This window comes from Podarcis cretensis, assembly GCF_951804945.1.
Source record: "Podarcis cretensis genome assembly, chromosome: 18".
Classification (NCBI taxonomy): domain Eukaryota; kingdom Metazoa; phylum Chordata; class Lepidosauria; order Squamata; family Lacertidae; genus Podarcis; species Podarcis cretensis.
The window spans coordinates 14,121,696-14,141,164 of record NC_137188.1 but is presented as its reverse complement, the minus strand read 5'-3'; the positions used below and the strand labels follow the sequence as shown (position 1 = coordinate 14,141,164).

At 55.9% G+C, this 19,469-nt stretch overlaps 1 protein-coding gene across 2 annotated transcripts in view; it reads left to right on the top strand.

Annotated features, from left to right (window-relative positions):
- The window catches only part of INSR (insulin receptor), a 53,284-nt gene extending 36,388 nt beyond the window's left edge, over positions 1–16,896 (top strand). Inside the window, exons 7-22 of one of the 2 annotated variants that reach the window (XR_013834548.1) lie at positions 448–574; positions 1,411–1,649; positions 1,744–1,911; positions 2,601–2,805; positions 4,033–4,307; positions 4,876–5,015; positions 5,274–5,433; positions 6,273–6,372; positions 7,070–7,137; positions 7,419–7,648; positions 7,880–7,990; positions 8,084–8,243; positions 9,051–9,180; positions 10,849–10,983; positions 11,846–12,926; positions 12,985–16,896. Coding sequence is in view for 1 of the 2 variants with exons in the window: in XM_079960445.1 (XP_079816571.1) it covers positions 448–574; positions 1,411–1,649; positions 1,744–1,911; positions 2,601–2,805; positions 4,033–4,307; positions 4,876–5,015; positions 5,274–5,433; positions 6,273–6,372; positions 7,070–7,137; positions 7,419–7,648; positions 7,880–7,990; positions 8,084–8,243; positions 9,051–9,180; positions 10,849–10,983; positions 11,846–12,206 (2,609 nt within the window). In the remaining variant the exon portion in view is untranslated. Of the gene's footprint in view, positions 1–447; positions 575–1,410; positions 1,650–1,743; positions 1,912–2,600; positions 2,806–4,032; positions 4,308–4,875; positions 5,016–5,273; positions 5,434–6,272; positions 6,373–7,069; positions 7,138–7,418; positions 7,649–7,879; positions 7,991–8,083; positions 8,244–9,050; positions 9,181–10,848; positions 10,984–11,845 lie in introns of both variants that reach the window. The other variant, XM_079960445.1, reaches the window with a different exon arrangement.
- The last annotated feature ends 2,573 nt before the right edge of the window (positions 16,897–19,469 follow it).

Sequence of the window (19,469 nt, the reverse complement as noted above, 5' to 3'; positions counted from 1 at the left end):
AAGAGAAAGAAAGAAAAGGAGAGAAAGAAGGAGGAAGAGGAGAGAAAGGGACAGGAGGAGAGAGGAGAGAGAAAGAGGTAGAGGAAGAGAGAGAGAAGGAGGAAGAGGAGAGAGAGAAAGGGAGAGAAAGAGAGGAAGAAAGGGAGAGAAAGAGAAAGAGAGGAAGATTGAGAGAAAGAGGGAGAGAAGAAAGGGAGAGAAGGAGAGAAAGAGAGGGGGAGAGAAAGGGAGAGAGGAAGGGAGAGAAAGAGGAAGACAGAGGGGGAGAAATAGAGAGGCGGGGAGCGTGCTCTTGGACTGGGGTTCCGCTTAAGGGCCTCCCACCTGGTTTGTGGTTCACAACATAAAGTTAGACGATCCAAATGAATGAATGACCTGAGCCCCCCCCCGGTGCGTCCTTAGCCAGGCTCTCCCGTCTCCAACACGCCTTTTCCGCCCTTCCTGCAGGCGAGAGCGAAGTGCTCAGGTTCTCCTACATCAAGACCACCTGCGACAAGATCATGGTCAAGTGGGAGCCTTACTGGCCGCTGGACTTCCGCGACCTCCTGGGCTTCATGCTCTTGTACAGGGAAGCGTGAGTAAAGTGGGGCAGGAAGCTCCTTTCTGCACTTTGGGTCTTGGGGGGAGAGGGGTTCTCTGGCTGGGATTCCTGCGTTGCCGGGGGTTGGACTAGATGGCACGGGGGGGGGGTCCCTTCCAACCCTTCAATTCCAGGATTCTATAACACACATGTCCAGCTTGATCAGAGAGAGCTGTGGCCGCGGAGACCCATGCGGGAGAGACATGTTCTGTTGCAGCTGGGGCAGAGGAAGAGGATGGTCCAGTCTAGGAATAAAAGGGAATGTAGTCCGAACTAAATGTGACCACGCTCTCTTCTATACCCTAAAAGTCAACTGAGGAAAGAGACCGTGTATTTTCCCAATCCTCGCCCAAGAAGGATTTTAAAAAGGCTGGGCATTATTTGAAGGAGTGGCGCAGAGTGATTTCACTTGAACCCGCAAGATCCCCAGCAAATCGCTAAGAACGTGCATTATTTAAGTTGAAAGGCTTCTCTGCAAAATAACTTAAAGGAGGAAGAGGACGACACCTTATCCTGTCTTGGGCAATGCAGAGTTTGGAGGGCTGCCCCCTAAAATGAAGTTGGCAAGTAGATTTTGCCATTTCTGTAGCTGGGATTGAAGGATCGGCAGAGGCAGCGCTTGAAATAAAAGCCAGAACGCGGGAAGAGCAGCTGCAGCCAAACCGGCTCCGTTTCTAAAAATTTCCGTGACCTTAATTCATTTCTGCAACAGGCTTTCACACAGCCTTTTGCCGTTTTCACATCTCTCCACCAAAGCATAATTCTCTCTGCAGGTGTGTCTTTCTGAAATAAAAGCCGTTTCCTCCTTTTGGCCTTTTCTTCCCCCCCAGCCCCTTCCGGAACGTGACGGAGTTTGATGGGCAGGACGTCTGCGGCGCCAACAGCTGGACGGTGATGGACGTCGAGCCGCCTCCCCGCAACAGCGACACCAAGCCGGGCCACCTTCTGCGCGGCCTCAAGCCCTGGACGCAGTACGCCATCTTCGTCAAGACCCTGATCACCCACTCGGACGAGCGCAAGTCCTACGGGGCCAAGAGTGAGATCATCTACGTCCAGACCAACGCCTCGGGTGAGAGGCTGTCCACGGTTGGAAGCGGGGGGCTGGGATGAGAGGGGGGATTGCCCTGGGGTGACATTTTGTCTCTCTTCTCCGCCCCCCGCAGTGCCCACCGTCCCCCTGGACCCCATCTCGGTGTCCAACTGCTCCTCGCAGATCTTCCTGAAGTGGAAGCCGCCCTCCGACCCCAATGGGAACATCACACACTACAAGGTCTCCTGGGAAAAGCAGCCCGAGGACAGTGAGCTCTACGAGCTGGACTACTGCCTGAAGGGTGAGCCGCTGGCACTGCCCTGCCCGCCTGCCTGGGTCCCACCTAGTGGCACAGAGCTCGGGGAGCGGAGGTGGGGAAGAGGCGGTGTTGGAAACCGGAGAGGAAACAGGGTTTGGTGAGCGGGGAGATTCTGTGGCAGAGAGCAGTCCAGGCGTAGATGCAGAAGCTGAGGGTGGAGAGGAGGGAAGCCAAGAGGCAGAGATGAAGTCACAGGGGTCTCCCTCTCCTGCTGCAACCGGCTCCCCTCTTCACTGGTCTCCCAGGGCCAGAAGAAAAATAAAAAAGGGTGGCGCAGCGAGAGACCAGGTGATGGCGCCTTAGACTGCTGGGGAAGGCAGACACCTTCCGACCCCGCAACTGCCTCCTTGGGGCTAGACCCGCTGCTTGGGCTTCCTTGAATCAAGGCCGGGTGCTCCTGACCCCCAGGGTGGCAGGGTGGGCCTTGGGGGGGGGGGAATTTCCCCCAGGTAAAACTCCTGCCCCCTCTTCTCCTCTTTTCTGTTTTCTCGACTGTTGTCGCTGCTGCTTATCACGAGTTAGAAAAGGAATCTATCTATCTAAAGAAAAGGGTTCTCCATCTCTGCGACAGAGGGAGTGGGGGGACTGTCCAGAGTCTGCCTGGATCTGGCTGCCTGGGGCTCTGGGGCTCCGTCTCCATGGCTTGGCCTCACAACCTCCCCTCCCCGCAGGCTTGAAGCTCCCTTCTCGGACGTGGTCCCCCCCGCTGGAGTCGGAGGACTCCCCCCACAAGCCAAACGACAGCAACAGCGAGGAGCCCAGCCTGGAGTGCTGCCCCTGCCCCAAGACCGAGTCGCAGATCATGAAGGAGACGGAGGAGTCCGCCTTCCGGAAGGTCTTCGAGAACTACCTCCACGACATTGTCTTTGTCCCCAAGTAAGAGGCTGAGCGCGGATCCTCACCCCCACCCCACTTTCTGGCTCAGGTGTGGGAGCAGGAAGCGCAAGTGGAAGAACAACCTGCCGCTGCTGCCGGCCAGTGCAGGCAATGCTGGGTCAAATGGCTCTGTAGGCCTGTGTCAGGTCAGACCCAAGAGGATGATAACCGCGCTTGACCTGCTGCGGCTCGGTGGTTAGAGCCCCTGTGTTGCACGCAGACGGGCGCGGGTTCAATCCCCAGTGGCGTCTCCCTGAGAGCCCTGAGCCTGAAACCCATCAGAGCCACTGCTGCCAGTCTGTGCAGGCAGTATTGAACCCAAAGGAAGGTGTTTGTTTGTGCCCTTGGATCTTTGGGCAGGGGAAGGTGTGGGGTGCGTGACGGAGCCTGTGAACCCTGCCCCGCTGCGGAAGGGGGCACAGTCCAGCCGGGCGCTTGTGCTGCTCACAACCCCAGGATTAATGAGTAATCCCGCCGGAAAGGGAGCCCTCTCTGCTCCCAGAGCCCCTTCCTGGGAATGTTTTAAAACCCAGAGGCTGAGCCGAGGCTGCTGGCGGATCCATTTCTGCCCGCGCGCTTGCAAGGCGAGGCCACGCACCCTTGAAGAACCAAAGGGGTCACACATCCCTTGACCAGATGCGAGGAGCCGATTGTGAATCGGAAATGAAGATGCGATATCGTGCGGCGTATTTGCAGCAGATAATTAAGCAAGTTAAAGGAATGTGCATATGCAGAATAATATTTTAAAAATAAATTTAAGGAACCACAGAGAGAGGGGGAAGGAAGTCAAGTTTTGAAATGTTAAATTGATTGTAAAATGAATGAAAACGTATACATTTGAAAAGTATAAATAAAAAGCTAAAAAAGAATGTAATATTGAGCATGGATGGTGGAGGCGTGAGACGCATCCAGGACGGAGAGCAGGAAGTCAACTTTGGGGGGAAATTGTATTAAATTTGATGTTTTAAAAAAGGAAAACCAGTCAAGACTAATGGGCAAAGTCTGAGCTCAGGGAGCGGAGAACTCTTTTTTAAAAGTGGGGGGACCCTCAGAAGGGCCAAAGAAAAGCCCCTCTTTCCCCCAGTGCCCACTCCTGCCCCAAAGGGAATCCCAAAGGGACGAGACACTGTCATGGTGGCTCCAGTTTGTTTCTGAGCTGCCCGGCCGGCTGCCCGCTTTTGGAACCGGGGCTCCAACCGACTCCTCTCTCTTTCCCCTTCTCTGCAGGCCGTCGGTGATGCGGCGCCGGAGGGACCTGGGCGCCCCGGCCAACAGCACCACCCCATCCCCGACGCTACCGGCCTTTGGGAACGGCTCCACGGTGGCCCCCGCCAGCTCCCCGGAGCCCAAGCCCTTCTCCAAGGTGGTCTTCAAGGAGTCCATCGTCATCTCCAACCTGCAGCACTTCACCGGCTACCGCATCAAGATCCAGGCCTGCAACCACGAGGTGCCCCAGGAGTGCAGCAGCGAGGCCTACGTCAGCGCCAGGACCATGCCGGAAGGTGAGCGCCGGGCGCCTGGCCCGGGTTGCACGGCGTGTGCATCGCACCCTCGTCTTCCTCACTGATGGCCACGTTTCCGTCTTGAGGGGCTCACGGTGGTGGCACACGCAGATCGCCCCCATTTTATCCTTTCAACAATCCTGCGAGGTAGGCCAAGAGGCAGTGACTGCAAGGTCACCCAGTGATCTGAGTGGGGATTCGAACCCTGGGGTCTCCCAGGTCTGACACTCCGACCACTACACTGCGCTGGCTCTCCATATGGAGAAGCTCCTGAACATTGCTTGTTTTATTGTGTTTTTATATACATGCTGGAAACCCAGCCGGATGGGCCGGGTGCAAATAATAAAATTATTATTATTACCACCATTATTTCTCCCTCTGAGAAGCTGGCGCACGAGATTCTCTCTTTCCTCCATTTCTGTCCTCCCAACAACCCTGTGAAGTCAGCTTCGCTGTTTGAGTTTCATGACGGAGCGGGGCTTTGAACCCAGGTCTCCTACCCGCTGGCTCTCGCGTTGGTTGTCCAGATTCGCGCTAAGCAAGCCTTTTCTCTTGGTTGTGTTCCCAGCGAAAGCCGACGACATTGTGGGGCCCGTGACCCACGAGCTGGACAAGAACGTGGTCCACCTGCGCTGGCAGGAGCCAAGGGAGCCCAATGGGCTGATCATCCTTTACGAGGTGAACTACGGGCGCCTCGGAGATTCGGAGGTGAGGACCCCTTTCTTCCCCTCTCTCCCTTTTCTGGCTTTCCGCCCCAGAGGATGCGCATGCGATATGCCGTTCTTAACCTTCTCCGACTGCCAGTAGCGTGATCAGGAAAGCGCCATTTCCCCAATAGGTTACGAAAACCCTTCCTGGCGCTCCCTCAGCGCTGTGATCCACCCAGGGCTGTGCAAGCCGCTGCTCTGAAGGATGGGGGGTGGGGGGTGCCAGGAAACCCCCACTGAGCATGCCGTCTCCCCACAGGAGCAGCGCTACTGCCTCTCTCGCCTGAAGTTCGCCGCTCAGCAGGGCTGCAAGCTGACGGGGCTGCAGACAGGCAACTACAGCGTCCGGGTGCGAGCCACGTCCCTGGCGGGGAACGGCTCCTGGACGGAGCCCATCTACTTCTACGTCTACGACTATTGTAAGATCCTGGGGAGGGGCAGGGGGGCACGGAGAAGGAGCTTGGCTCCCACAACCACCCACCCAGGGGGCATGGTCCTCTCTGCAGGCAGGCGGGCAGTCATGCGACTGTAGATTAGGGCTTTCCAGACAGCTGCTTTGGGACTATGATTCCCATCATCCCTGGCTAGTCCTGGGATGATGGGAGGTGTAGTCCAAAAGCAGCTGGAGACCCACATCATTTCATACTTTGTGTGTGTCTGTGGCATGTGCGTACATACCGATTTGAGGTATTTACATCGATAAAGCATTTATAAATCCATCAAATATATCAAAGCGGTTTACAGCAACAGAGCCACATAGAAAAGCCGCAATTGGGTACCAAGCGGCTGTAATTATTATTATTATTATTATTTATACCCCGCCCTCCCCATCCAAGGCCGGGCTCAGGGCGGCTTACAAGCAATAATAAAAACAAGTTGAATGATTACAACTTAAAAACAAAATTAAAATACAACATTAAAATAATGAAACATTAAAATATTAAAATGTGGAAAGATGAACCCTAAATTGCCCACGGAGGGAGAGTTTTCAGTGGGCATTTGGGAGTTTGAACAGCAGGCGCTTGCTGCGGGATCTGTAGTGGCAGAGGGTTCCTCAGGACGGGGCCCGATGCCATGAAAGCAGGACTTGCTTGTTGCTGTCAGAGGAGCCTCTTCTATATGTGAGAGAGGTTGTGTGCCCTTTTGTGGGGGGTGAGAGAAAGGGGCAGGGCACAAAACGCTTTGGGGGGGTGATGGGGGAGGTGAGTCCTTTTTACCCCAACCTGACCTGGTCCCCCCTCTCTCTCCCCCACTGCAGTCCCCCCCAACAATAACCTGGTGAGCATCATCGTCCCCATCATCTTCGCCGTCTTCTTCCTGGGGGTCATCGGAGGCGCCTACATCTTCATCAAGAAAAGGTGGGGTTGCCCCTCGTTTGCAGATTCCCTCCCCATAGACTCTGGACTTCTTGCGGCAGGGGGGGTGGAGCTGGCAGGTGCTTGCAGCCGCAACCAAGGACACCGCCTTCCCCTCCCGATCCACGAAAAGCTTTCCCCACTACAGCTGGTGGGGCAGCGCCTTCTTCCCCCTCGCGGACCGGGCAGCAACATTTCCCACCCCTCCAAAAAAAGGGTTTTAGCTGTTCTTGTTTTATCTGTTAGACGCCTTGAGTCCCTGGTAGGGGAAAAGGCGAGGTATCAGTTAATTTCTTCTTCGTCTTCTTCTTATAATAATAAGCATTGCATAGGCTGAGTGTGTGGGGTCACATGCCCTCACCTGGTTTTGCTTTTTCTTTTCAAGGCTTTATTATGAAGCTTTTCCTTCCTTCCTTCCTTCCTTCCTTCCTTCCTTCCTTCCTTCCTTCCTTCCTTCCTTTCCTATCCCCTGGTTTTGCTTGAGCATGTCCCTTTAAGTGCCACAAAACACACACATGCACCGTCCTGAGGACTAGAAACCTCCTTGCGCCTTTAGGCGATCACTCGAGTCCTTTTGGATTACGCAGGCCCCTCCGTGCCCATGCATGCCCCTCTCACACGCACAGCCATTGCCGCTCTGGTTTTTGGGATCCCCGATGGGTGACAGGCACCTCTCCTGTGCTTCCTCCCCCCCCCCCAGGCAAAAGGAAGGACCGACGGGGCCGCTTTACGCCTCCTCCAACCCGGAGTATCTCAGTGCGAATGATGGTGAGTGGCAGGCCGAGGCGGCGGGGCCCTTCCTCTCCTCCTTCTTTGGCTCAGGGAGGGCGCGATCCACTGGGAAGAAACAGATACTCCTTCCCTTGGGAAGCGTTGAGGTGCCTCCGGACTCGGACCAGAACCGAGCTGGAGAGAATCTTCTGGGACGCTGAGCTGGGCTGCGTGCCATTCTCCCCTGGGCCGGCCTCTGCCCTCCTAGAGAGCCCAAGCCTGGAAGGGACCCGAGGGCCATCTAGCCCAACCCGCTCCCCTCTTTCCCCGACTTGCAGTGTACATCCCCGACGAGTGGGAGGTCCCCCGCGAGAAGATCTCCCTCCTGCAGGAGCTGGGCCAGGGCTCCTTTGGGATGGTCTACGAGGGCATCGCCAAGGACATCGTGAAGGGCGAGGCGGAGATGCGGGTGGCCGTCAAGACGGTGAACGAGTCGGCCAGCCTGCGGGAGCGCATTGAGTTCCTCAACGAGGCCTCCGTCATGAAAGGCTTCAGCTGCCACCATGTGGTGAGGGGTCCCGAGGGTCATCCAGCCCAACCCCCTGGGATACGGGGGTGGTGGGAGGGCTGAGAAGACTGCTCCTCAGGGGGGTCAGTTGCAAGCAGGGAAGACCGATTCCTTGGCCCTTCAGGTCCTTTGGCCACCGAGGGGACAGGCGGCCGGGCCCTTCCTCCGCTTGCTGCGGGGTTCTTCCTTGGCTGACGGGCCCTTCCCTCTCGCCCTCCTTCTCCTCCCCAGGTCCGCCTCTTAGGGGTGGTGTCGAAAGGGCAGCCCACCCTGGTGGTCATGGAGCTGATGGCTCACGGAGACCTGAAGAGCTACCTGAGGTCCTTGCGCCCGGATGCAGAGGTAGCAGCCCAGTGTGGGGGTTTTTGGGGGGTTGGCGAGGCAGAGAAGCTGGGCCCCCCTTTTGCTCACGCCGCCTCCTCTCGGCTCCCCCAGAACAACCCCGGCCGCCCCCCGCCCACCCTCCAGGAGATGATCCAGATGGCGGCAGAGATCGCCGACGGCATGGCCTACCTGAACGCCAAGAAGTTCGTCCACCGGGACTTGGCTGCCAGAAACTGCATGGTGGCCGAGGACTTCACCGTCAAGATCGGAGGTGGGGCGGCTTTCCTCCTGGGGGGCGGGGAGAGGACCCCAAAAGGGATTCATTCCGAGCCCCTCTCTGAGCCCGGCACGAGCCCCACAGCTGAGACGGCCAAAGGGAGAGCCAGAAAGACGCGTGTCCTCCTTGAGTGACATTTCTAGCAGTAAAACACACTGAACTCTCCATATCCTACAAGAAATACATTGGGGTTGGGGGATTGGGGAGTTATTCCATAATTGGGGTGCCCCCACTGCAAAGGCCTTTAATGTGTGTGTGTGTGTGTGTGTGTGTGTGTGTGTGTGTGCCCGCACACTTTTCTGTTTTCTGTTTTGTTTTCTTTTGTTTACATACCGCCCTATACCCAGGGGTCTCAGGGCAGTTCACAGAATAAAATCAAACCACAAAATACCTAATGAAAATAAAAACAACCCAATAGCAACACCCCCAAAAATAAGCACACAATTTTACAATTTAGAATATTCATTTAGACAACCTTAAAATATCAGCGACTTCCCTTCTTCTCTTTCCATGGTTCATTTAGCGGAGCATAAATCCCTGCATATTTTACATAAACTAAACCATTCAGTATTGCATCGTTTCCAAAGGCCTTTTCCCAGATCACCGAATAACGGAGGTCTCCGGACAGCAGGCGAGCGTTGAGGAGGCCCCGTGCATTCAGGGGTGGTGGGGGCCTCTGGGTTGGGGTCCAAATGTGGCCCCCCAGGACGGGTCCCCCCCAGCCATGCCCCTGCAGACACACGTCCTTGAGGGAAGCTCTGAGCTCTCCCCCCTTTGCCTCTCTCTCCCCCCAACCCCCAGACTTTGGCATGACCAGGGACATCTACGAGACGGATTACTACCGCAAAGGAGGGAAGGGGCTCCTCCCCGTGCGCTGGATGGCCCCCGAGTCGCTGAAGGACGGCGTCTTCACCGCCTGCTCTGACGTCTGGTGAGTGGGGAGCACCCCCAACCCCCCGGGGCTGCTCAGAGCCCCCCTCCCTGGCCGCATGCAGGAGGACGCTGGCTCTCCTCACGGGCCTAAGAGGCCGTAGGAAGCCGCTCTTGTCCCGAGTCAGGCCATCTGGCTCAATATTGCCAACTCAATATTACCTTTCCCGCCCCGACCTGGCCACAGTGATCCATGCGACGGTCATATCCAGACTTGACTACTGTAATTCGCTCTACGCGGGGCTGCCCTTGAAGCTGTCCCAGAAACTCCAGCGGGTGCAGAATGCCACAGCGAGACTCCTCACGGGGTCTCTGCCATGGGAGCATATTCACCCAGTGCTTTTCAAGCTGCACTGGCTCCCGGTGGAGTACAGGGTCAGGTTTAAGGTGCTGCTTTTGACCTTTCAAGCCCTTCACAGCCTAGGACCCTCGTACCTACGGGACCGCCTCTCCCGGTATGCCCCATGGAGAGTCTCAAGGTCCATAAATAACAACACCCTAGTGGTCCCGGGCCCTAAGGAAGTTAGATTGGCTTCGACCAGAGCCAGGGCCTTTTCAACTCTGGCTCCGGTCTGGTGGAACACTCTGCCTCATGAGACCAGAGCCCTGCAGGATCTGATTTCTTTCCACAGGGCCTGTGAGACAGAGTTGTTCCGCCTGGCCTTTGGCTTGGAGCCAATTTGATTCCCTCCCTCCCTCTCTTTTCTCTTTTCCTTCTCCCTCTGCGATGAGGCTACATTATAATATTTTAATGTTTCAATATTTTAATGTTGTATTTTTTAATTTTGTTTTTAAGTTGTAATCATTTAACTTGTTTTTATTATTGCTTGTAAGCCGCTCTGAGCCCGGCCTTGGCTGGGGAGGGCGGGGTATAAATAAAAATTATTATTATTATTATTATTAACTCTGGCTGGCAGCAGCAGCTCTGCAGAGTTTCAGGCAGGGGGTCTTTGTCCCGGCCCATCCTGGGAAGGGAGCCCATTGGGGAGAAGGGAAACTCTGATCCGAAACCTCCGCTGCCATGTGGGGTATTTGGGGAGAAGAGGCTGGGGAGTAAACCCCACCCAAATCCAGAGCGGAGTCCCTAAGGCAGTTGGGTGGCTCCTTCTGGCAACTCCTGCAACCAAGCAGGTGCCGGACATCTCACTCTGCTTCCCTTTGGCCAAGAGGGGGGTCTTGCCGTCTGGGCAGCCCAGGATCTCCAGACACACGGCCCAGATTACGCCCCAGGGAAGTCACTTCGGTGCTGCTAACACAGTAGTTTGGCCTCACCCCCGGAGGTGTGCTCCATTGTCTCTCGAGACAGACAGGTGCCCTCATTGGGGACTGAACCTGGGACCTTCTGCATGCGAAGCGGGTGCCGTGCCGCCGCTGCCCAGCTCGTTCCAGTCTCCAAGGCTCTGAATGGAAGTGTGGGGAGCCGCCCTCTCCCGAGTCACAACAGTGTGGTCTGCACTGACTGGCAGCAGCTCTGCAAGCTTTAAGGCCGGGGGTCTTTCTGCGCCCTTTGTGCGGAGAGTCCTTCTCCTCCAGCAGTGCCCTCGGGGAGCCAGGGACTCCAGCCTTGCGGGAGGGGGTGGGCACCCTGGAACGGCTGCCTGAGGGACAGCCTCTGCCTGGGGAGTCCCCTCTGCTTCCTGGCCCTCACCCTCCTGTGCCCCCCCCCCAGGTCCTTTGGCGTTGTCCTCTGGGAGATCAGCAGCCTGGCCGAGCAGCCTTACCAAGGCCTCTCCAACGAGCAGGTCCTCAAGTTCGTCATGGACGGCGGGTGCCTGGAGCAGCCGGAGAACTGCACCGAGAGGCTGTGAGTCGGGGAGGGGAGGCCGGGGCCGCCCTCTGGGTGCCCCTCCGGGTGGGTGGGTGGGGCACCAGGCAACTCCTTTGCTCCCAGGTGGGGACAGTCCAGGGTTCACTCCATTAGGGGGAACAGGCTCCCTCTGCCCTGCCAGCCAGTTTCTCAGGCTGGTCCCTTATGGTGGAGTCAGGGGAGAAGAAGCGGGCTCTGGCGCCACCTGCTGGCAGGCTCCTTGCCTCCTGCCCATCGGTCTCAGGAAGTGGTGGCAAATTCATGCCATGCAGCCAGGCAGCACTGTGCTCTAAACCAGTGAGCCTCTTGGGCTTGCTGATGGGAAGGTTGGTGGTTCGAATCCTCACAACGGAGTGAGCTCCCATTGCTCTGTCCCAGTTTCTGCCAACCTAGCAGATCGGAAGCTAGCGCAAGTAGATAAATAGGTACCTCTCTGGCGGGAAGGTAAACGGCGTTTCCGTGCGCTGCTCTGGTTTCTGTCACGGTGTCCCATTGGTCCAGAAGCGGTTTAGTCCTGCTGGCCACATGTCCCTGATAGCTGTCTGTGGACAAACGCCGGCTCCCTCGGCCTGAAAGCGAGGTGGGCGCTGCAATCTCAGTCGCCTTTGACTGGACTTATCCATCCAGGAGTCCTTGACCTCACCTTACCTTTCCTGCCCCCTTGGCGCAAAAAAAAGGACACAGGTCCTTTTTTTTAGCGGGGGGGGGGGGAGGTCTCAGCCTTCTTTGCCCCAGGGTTGCTAGTGGCAACCCCAGAAACAGAGGGCCTGGGGGAGGCAGCAATGGCCATTTGGCATCGGAATGGTTTTTGGGGAGCTGCCCGATTGACCCCCCGGCGCCTTTGTCCCCCCCCCTGCAGCCACGACCTCATGCAGCTGTGCTGGCAGTACAACCCCAAGATGCGCCCGACCTTCACGGAGGTGATTGAGATGCTGAAGGACGAGCTGCACCCCTCCTTCCGGGATGTCTCCTTCTTCTACAGCGAGGAGAACAAGCCACCCGAGACGGAGGACTTTGAGATGGACTTTGAGAACATGGAGAGCATCCCCCTGGACCCGGCCTCCTCCTACTCCCAGCGGGACGAGGGCGTCCTGGGCAGGGACAACGGCCTCTCGGTGGCCCTCAAGGGCAGCTACGAGGAGCACGTCCCCTACACACACATGAACGGCAGCAAGAAGAACGGCCGCATCCTCTCCATGCCCCGCTCCAGCCCCTCCTAATGGCAGGGGTGGGGGCGCACCCGGCTTTTATCTCCCCCGCCCCCCGCTGCCCCGGCCGTTCCTCTCCCACACAAATCTCAGGACTGGCAGTATTTTTGCAGACACACCGCGGACTCGCTTTCTACAGAAAAGACGGACTTTTTAATCGTCGTGGAAGGTTATTCTTATTACTACTACTACTAGGACAGTGACTTTTCTCCCCCAAATCGTGTCGTATTTCTGGGTCGGGGTGGTTTTTTGTTTTTTTTGAGGGGGGGGGTTAGGGGCGCGCAAACGTCGACTCACCGTCAGCAGCCTTCATCTGTGAAAGACGCAAGCGGCCGTTTTGCCGCATTTCCGCCTGGCCCGGATCCCCCTTGCACAACGCTGTGGCTTTGAGACGGGAGGGGGCTTCTCGCGAGTAGGAGGGAGAGGGGAGAGCCCTCTGCCTGCCTCCAGTCCCACGGTGGTGGTGGGGGGAGGCTCTTTAATGCGCCCACAGCCCAGAACCACCTTCCCAAGCAGAACGCGGAAACGTGTTCCCTCTCTTCTTGCCTGTCCCCCTCTTTCGGAGGGGATTCCTTTGCCATTTTTTTTCTCTCCTTTTTTTATTATTTAAAAGAATTAGGATCTGAAGGATCTCTTAAGGCGTGTCCCACCCAGATCTGTCTTTCTGTCCCGATTTGACCAACTGCTGCTGCTTTTCTCAATGGGTTAATCGGTGTGTGTGTGTGTGTGTGTGTGTGTGCGCAGGGGGAGCGAGCGAGCGAGTCTTTTTGTACAGAACCGTTCTCTCCAGCCACGGAGGGGCGTGAGAGCCAGCCCCCGCCCCGGAGTGAATGGATTCTCAAGAGATTATTTTTATACTGAAGAACTTTTGGGGGTGAGGGGTTCCCCACCCTGTCGTCATCCCCCCCCCCAGCAAAGCGAGGTAGCCAAAGCAGTAGCCAACCCCCCCTTTAGGATCCCCCCCCCGAGTGCTTTTTGGCGGCTTAAAAATAGCACAGAGTGAGCCACCTCCCTTTGGGCCCTGTCCGGTTAGCGTCCCGTGCGTGTGTACATAAATATATATATATATATATGTTTGTTGTGACATATTTAAGTCCGAGGTAGCCAACCTCCTTATAAATTATTGTTGCCTTTGTTGATTCCCCCCCACCCCAAAACCTTCTAGGGTGGGGGGGGGGAGCCTTGCTTGGTGGCGGACCTGACAGGGAGACTCGCTAAGTGTTTGGGTTTCTGTTTTGGCAAAGTTGGCAGACGACGCTAGGGAATTTTGGTGGGAAGTTCCCGCAGGATCCATCACGGCCTCCTAGGGTCCCGCAGCCCCTTGGCCAAGCCGCTGGTCTGCAGGCAGGACGTCCGGTTAGACTGGGGGGGGGTGGAGACACCCCCCTCTTGAGGGGCCGCTTGCCAGCGGATGGAGGGCCATAGTGAGGCCTGGCATCTTGCCGGAAGGAAGGCAGCCCCGCCGTCAGAGCTCCTGCTTGGCATACAGAAGGTCCCTAGCGCGCGCCCTGCTGGCAGCGTCTCCAGGCAGGACTGGCGAAAGGGCTCCCTGCCTGGAGAGCATGCTGCTGGTCTGTGCAGACAACACTAGCCTAGGTAGGCAAACAGTCTTGCTCTGGCCTTGTGCCCCCTGTGCCTTTGCTCAGCCCCCCTTTTTTTTGGGGGGGGGATAAGCCCAAATGCTGTGATTATTTGCCAGGGAGGCAGAGATGGAGGAGGAGGCGGCTGGGGAAATGTTTCTGCCCTGCTAAACCTGGTCAGTTGTGCAATCTGCCTGTGTGTCTCCCGCCTGTGAGGTGGGGGCAAGAATTTCACCCTCTTCAACCCTTGGGGTTTTCTTTTTTTTTAGGGTTCCCCCCCCCGCCAACCTCCCCAGTGTTGCACTTTAGAGCTTTTCTGCTCCAGTCGGTGGGCCCCACAGAATTTGTGGGGTCCGCCCTCTGCTCCTCCTTCTCCCCCCCCTCAGTTCAGATTTCCTCTTCAGTCCCAGGCGATTGTTCGCCTGCTGAAATTTGCATCGCCAAAACCTCTCTCTTACCTCAGTGTCATTTGAAATAAGCTTTTTCTTTAAAAAAAGAGAAAAAAGGAAGAAAAAAAACCCCGTATTTCCTTATAATGTGAATCGTTCTGAGAAAAATAAACCGATGTGGATCTTGTCGAGTCGACGGAATAAGTAGATCTGTAGGCCTTGTGGGTACTGAACAGACTAATTGCACATAGGTGGTTCTGTGCCCCCCCCAAAAAAATCCACTCTGTTTGCCTTCGTTGAAAATGCACCTTGATTTATCTTCTTTTTTTATGCTGAGCACAAGGAGGATGGAGGTTTGAATTTGATGGGGGGTGTGCTGGGGAGAGAGGGAGCTTGTTTGGGGTTGTGTGCCTCTCCCAGGAAAGCAGGGTCGTTGTTAGGAGCTGCCTCAAGGGCCGCCCTCTCAGAGCGGTGGGGTTTTTCGTGGGCGCCATGGTCACAATTAATAGCACATTCGTGGTGGGCTCCTCCTGGGCCTTCCATGCAGCGTTCCTGCGACGCTTCCTCAATGTTGGCGCCTTATTGCCGCCTGCAGGGGCATCTCTTGGTGGGACAGAGCGGGAAGTATGATGTTTGGGAACGAAGCAGCCCCGAAACCTTTGCAGGGTGGCGTCAACCCACCCCTAAGGCCATCGTGTAATGATGCCTAGAAGGGGGGCGGTCCTTAGTCTCTCCTGCCAGTCTGCAATTTTGATTTGCGCCCGTTTGAAAGATTAGCGAGCCTCGAGCGCCCCAGAACTTTCCAGTCCCTCTGGCCCTGGTTTGCACAGAGAGAGAGAGAGAGGAGGCCTCACATCTGCCAGCCTAGGTAGAGATGTGTCACGTTGCCTTTCAAAAGTTTTTGGTGCTATCCATATTGCGGAGCCTCTTGCACTTAGGGGAGAAGGGCCCAGAGTGCCTGTCCGTTTGAGGGGAGCCGGGGGGGGGGGCTGGTGCTGGAAGGGAGAGCAGAAAGGCACACAGAAAAAAACCCTTTTTGAAAAGATTCCCCTCCTGAGAACCTCAGCTCAGTGGTTGAGCACTTGCTTCGCGGGGGGGGGGGGGAGAAGGGGGCTTGTCCTCCTGCAACCCCCAGCAACCTTTCCTTGGCAGTAGGGCTTTTAAAAAGCTCTCTTTGTGCCCTGGGCAAACTGGGTCATCTCCAACGAAGTCCAGTTCCTTGATGGCATCAGTGGGTCTCTTCTGCGTTGGGTGCAGTGCTGCGTAGACGAGTCTTGTGGGGTAGGGAAGCAGCTCCAAGGGGTGAGGGTGGAGGCTGGTACAGTGGGGGCAATGGGGTGCTAGGCGGTCAGGGTCCCCCTCTTGTATGGCCGTTGTAGCTTAACTGATGCTGCCATCCCACTGCTGCCCCCTGAGGCAAGGGCCTCGCGCTGTCTAACGGAAGGGCCGGGCGCGGCCTTCGGACCGCTTTGTGCCAGGATTGCGGACGAGGTGCTGTGAACTGGAAGTGAACCAGGCCGGCTGCTCGGCTTGTGTGTCCTCCGCCTGCTCTCCCTCCCTCGCCTTCCCAATTGCCCCTTCTGCCCGCAGCCACCATCAAGCAGCTGCCCTCCAGTGCTGTTCCTCCTGCCAGGACGGAGGGGAGTTTCCGTTGTGCCTTGCCTCCCTTCGGAATAGTTGCAAGCAACTGGCAAGACTTTTCTGAAATAGGGTTTCGTTTAGGTTGTTTCCCATTAAGGTTACAAACTCCGGTTTTTGAGTTCCGACCTGCCTTGAGAACTCTGTCTCGCCAGCCTTTCGTTCTGTCCGAACCCCGTGGAGGATCCTGCAGGGTGGAAGAAGCATCCCTCTCCGTTTTGCCAAGCGAGACCCACAGAGGCGACTCTGGCTCACTTCGGAGTCAGCCGGCGTTCTCTTGCTCGTGTTGCAGGGGGTTGGGCTGGATGACCCCCGGGGGCCCCTTACGATTCTGTGAGCTCTGCGTGTTCTCTAGGACTTTTGCTGGACGCAGCCATCTCTCTTGTGTGTGCTCCTTCACCCCGGTTTATTTCTGTGGAAATCCGTCAAGCGCTTCTCAGCCCTATCCCGGAAGCAGAAGGGGGATTTTCCCACCGCCTTGCCTGTTGGTAAAATCACCTCGCCACCAACACACACTGCTTTTTGTTATTTTTGTTGCTGCTGCTGCTGCTGCTGTTCAGGACTGGTCCAGGAACGTTGGAAAGGTTAACGGATCTTTGCACGGAGAAAGCTGGGCTGGCTTCCCCCTTGCGAGGCGGGCAGGCAGGGGGGGCCGCCTCCTGGGTCCCACTGAGGTCCAAGCAAAGGCCTCGCCGGGTTCCCCAAGCCCGCCGTGGAGTGCCTGAGAAGCCAGCCCCCCCCAACCCCGCTGCCCCACTTTCCCCATACGTGCAGACGATGGTCCCCGAACACTGAGAAGGGGCGGCATTGGAGAGAGAGAGAAAGGAAAGAAAATACCTCTTGCTTTTAAAATAAAAGGATCAATATCAATATGTGCCATGGTTTTGAGAAGAATTCATAGAAAAAGAGTAGGCCCACTTGATTTTTATTTCTTTTGTCAGTGCTTTTCATATCGGAGCCCAGGCAGTGATGTGTACAGAGAGTATCTTTGAATATCAAACGGATTTTTCTTTGCTGTGTGTAAAATATTGAACAATTAACTGTTTATATTAAAAAAACACAAAAACAAAATTCTGAATAAATTATCCAAGAATGCCTCCGACTCCCGAGGGTCCTGGTCTGCGCTGCTAAACGCTGCTTTGTTCTCCGGCCTTGCAAACCCCAGCCTGCTGCCTCCTCCTTCTTCGCTGTTTCTGGGCCCCTTTGCAGGCTCACAAAATCTCTTCCCAGCCTGAAGCTACCAGGGGGTGTTGCGTTAGACCAAGATAAAAATGGATTACTGATGATAATAATAACAATACTGTAATAAAGAAATGCAGGCTTGTGTCCAGTGCCGCTGTCCTACTCAAGAGTCATTTGAGCCCTTAATTTTGGTGAGTAGGACTTAGCTGGAGGCAACCCACTGCCAACTCGGTGGATTTAAATGGCAGGACAGGAGATTCTGACCACAGTAGGAAGAGCTTCCTGGCGGTTTGGCAGGTCGGAAGGTGGCGGGCTCTCCTTCCTTGGGGGGGGGGTTTCAAGCAGAGGTTGGGCGGCCACCTGTCATGGGTGCTTTAGTTCCTGGGGGTTGGGCTAGATGACCCCAGGGTTCCCTTCCAACTCTGTGTTTCTAGGATTCTGTGAAGCCCATGATTTCTTAAAGTTGCTCCCGCAAACTCAGAGTAACAAACCAGTTCATGTTCCCATAAACCTTAGTTTAAAAGCCTCTTCTTTCAAAGCCTGGCAATGGGCAGCTAGCGAGCGATGTGGGACTCCCAGCTCCTGTTGCCCGTGCTGACAAGAGTTTGGGGTGCCAGGAGCTGCCTTCTTTGTCCAGAGTCCGACCCTCGCTCCGCCTAGACCAGTATTGTCGACGCAGGTCCACCACGGCACGAGGCAAAGACCTCGGGGTCTCTGCCAGCCCCAGCTGCATTTGGAAGTGGGGTTCTTTCTGCACACCAAGCAGGCACTCTGCCAGGTAGCTATGCCCAGCCTTCTCCCCGAAGCAGCCTTCTGGATTCCTGCACTGCAGCGGGGTGGACTAGATGGCCCTTGGGGTCCCTTCCAATTCTGTGGTTCTTCAGGACAGAAGCTGCCTTATCAGCTTGTCGGTCCATCTCGCTAAGGACTGTCCGCACTGGTTCTCAGGAACCTGCCCTGCATGCGTCCCTCGGGCTGAATCGGCCTGTGGCTTTGAGGCTGAGAAGCGGCTGCTTAGCAGTCAGGTTGCCCAACTTCCTTCGCAAGTACCAGGCGCCTGAGATAAGCCAGAGGAACTCCTAGCCCTGCCAGTGTTTTGTTTCAGGAGTGTGTCTCTGGACGCCCTTCGGAAATGTGGCACATACAACCCCCCTGCTTTTTGGCCTCCTCGGCGACTCTTCCCCCAACCAAGCGCCTTGGGACTACAACTCCCATTGGCCCCCACAGCCTGTGTAATATTGGAGCTCCAAAGCTCAGGAGGGTGTCCCATTGAAGAAAGGCTGTTTCTGTGAGTTTTAGCACAAGGGGGGAGAGGAGGTACATTAGCAGTTGCTCTGTGTGCCCAGATACGTTTGTGGCGGCTGCCAGGCGCCTTGACGATTCCTGAAGTGGCCCTGCGCTATGTTTCCCACAAACGGTAGCTAGATGCAGCGCTGCTGCTGGCAAGAGTGAGGCCTTGCCGGCCTGTAACGCCTGTGGCTCAGAGATCTGCTGCCGGGCCAAGTTCATAGAATCGTAGAATGGTAAAACTCAAACCCACAACCCTGAGATCAATAGCCTCATGCTCCCCTGGACTGAGCTACTCAAGGTGTTACTATTAATACCCCATAAGTGCCTGTTAATGTTAACTGAGTATCTTTAAATGCTGCTGGCTGGTTTTTATTGATGGTTTTAATATTCCCTGAAAAACCACCTAGCAGTTCCATTGCAATTGAGCGGTATGTAGACTTTGTTAACTGAAACCAAACAGCATTCCATATCGGAATCCACCTTAAACCATGGCAGGACACACACCCCCTCTATCGAGCTCAGGAGTGTCAGCACAGGCCGGCAGCGTCTCTCCTGGTTAAAAAAACCTGGTAACAAAGTCGCTCGGAAAGCCTGCAGAGCTGCTGCCAGTCTGTGCAGGCAATACTGAGCCAGGTGGGTGCCAAGGACTCCGTGCAAGGTGCTGTCTGTATATTTTGTGGCCCCCACAAAGGGAGGGCCATTAGCAGAAAGTGAGAGGCATGAAGAAGGGGTGAGTCAGTCTCACCTTCCGGAGATGGGAGGAGGTTTCTTAAGAGAAAAAGGAAGTGGTTGGTTTCGAACTGGTTACCCTAGCGAGCCAACTGCCTTTATTTCATTTTATTTTTGGCTGCTCCGAGTGCCCAGCGAGAGAAGAGGCGGCAGGAAGCAAGAGAAATAGAATCTGGGGTAAGTCCGCCCCAGCAGAGAGAGCAAGCTTCCGAGCTCAGCAGAATGCTTCTTCAGCCTGGATGATAAAACGCAGAGGGAAGTGGGGTTGAGAGAGCGAAGATGCTCCTGGTCCTCCTGCAAGTTTTGCCACAGTCTTAAAGGGAGGAAGGTCAGCTGGAGGAAGAAGGCGATGCAGTGAACCAGCTGGGGGCAGAAGGAGGTCGGGTGGGGCAGGGGCAGGGTCACCTTTTGCCCCAGCAGACCTCCCAGTGCCCTTCTCCAGCTTCACCAAGTGCCTCGGTCTCCAA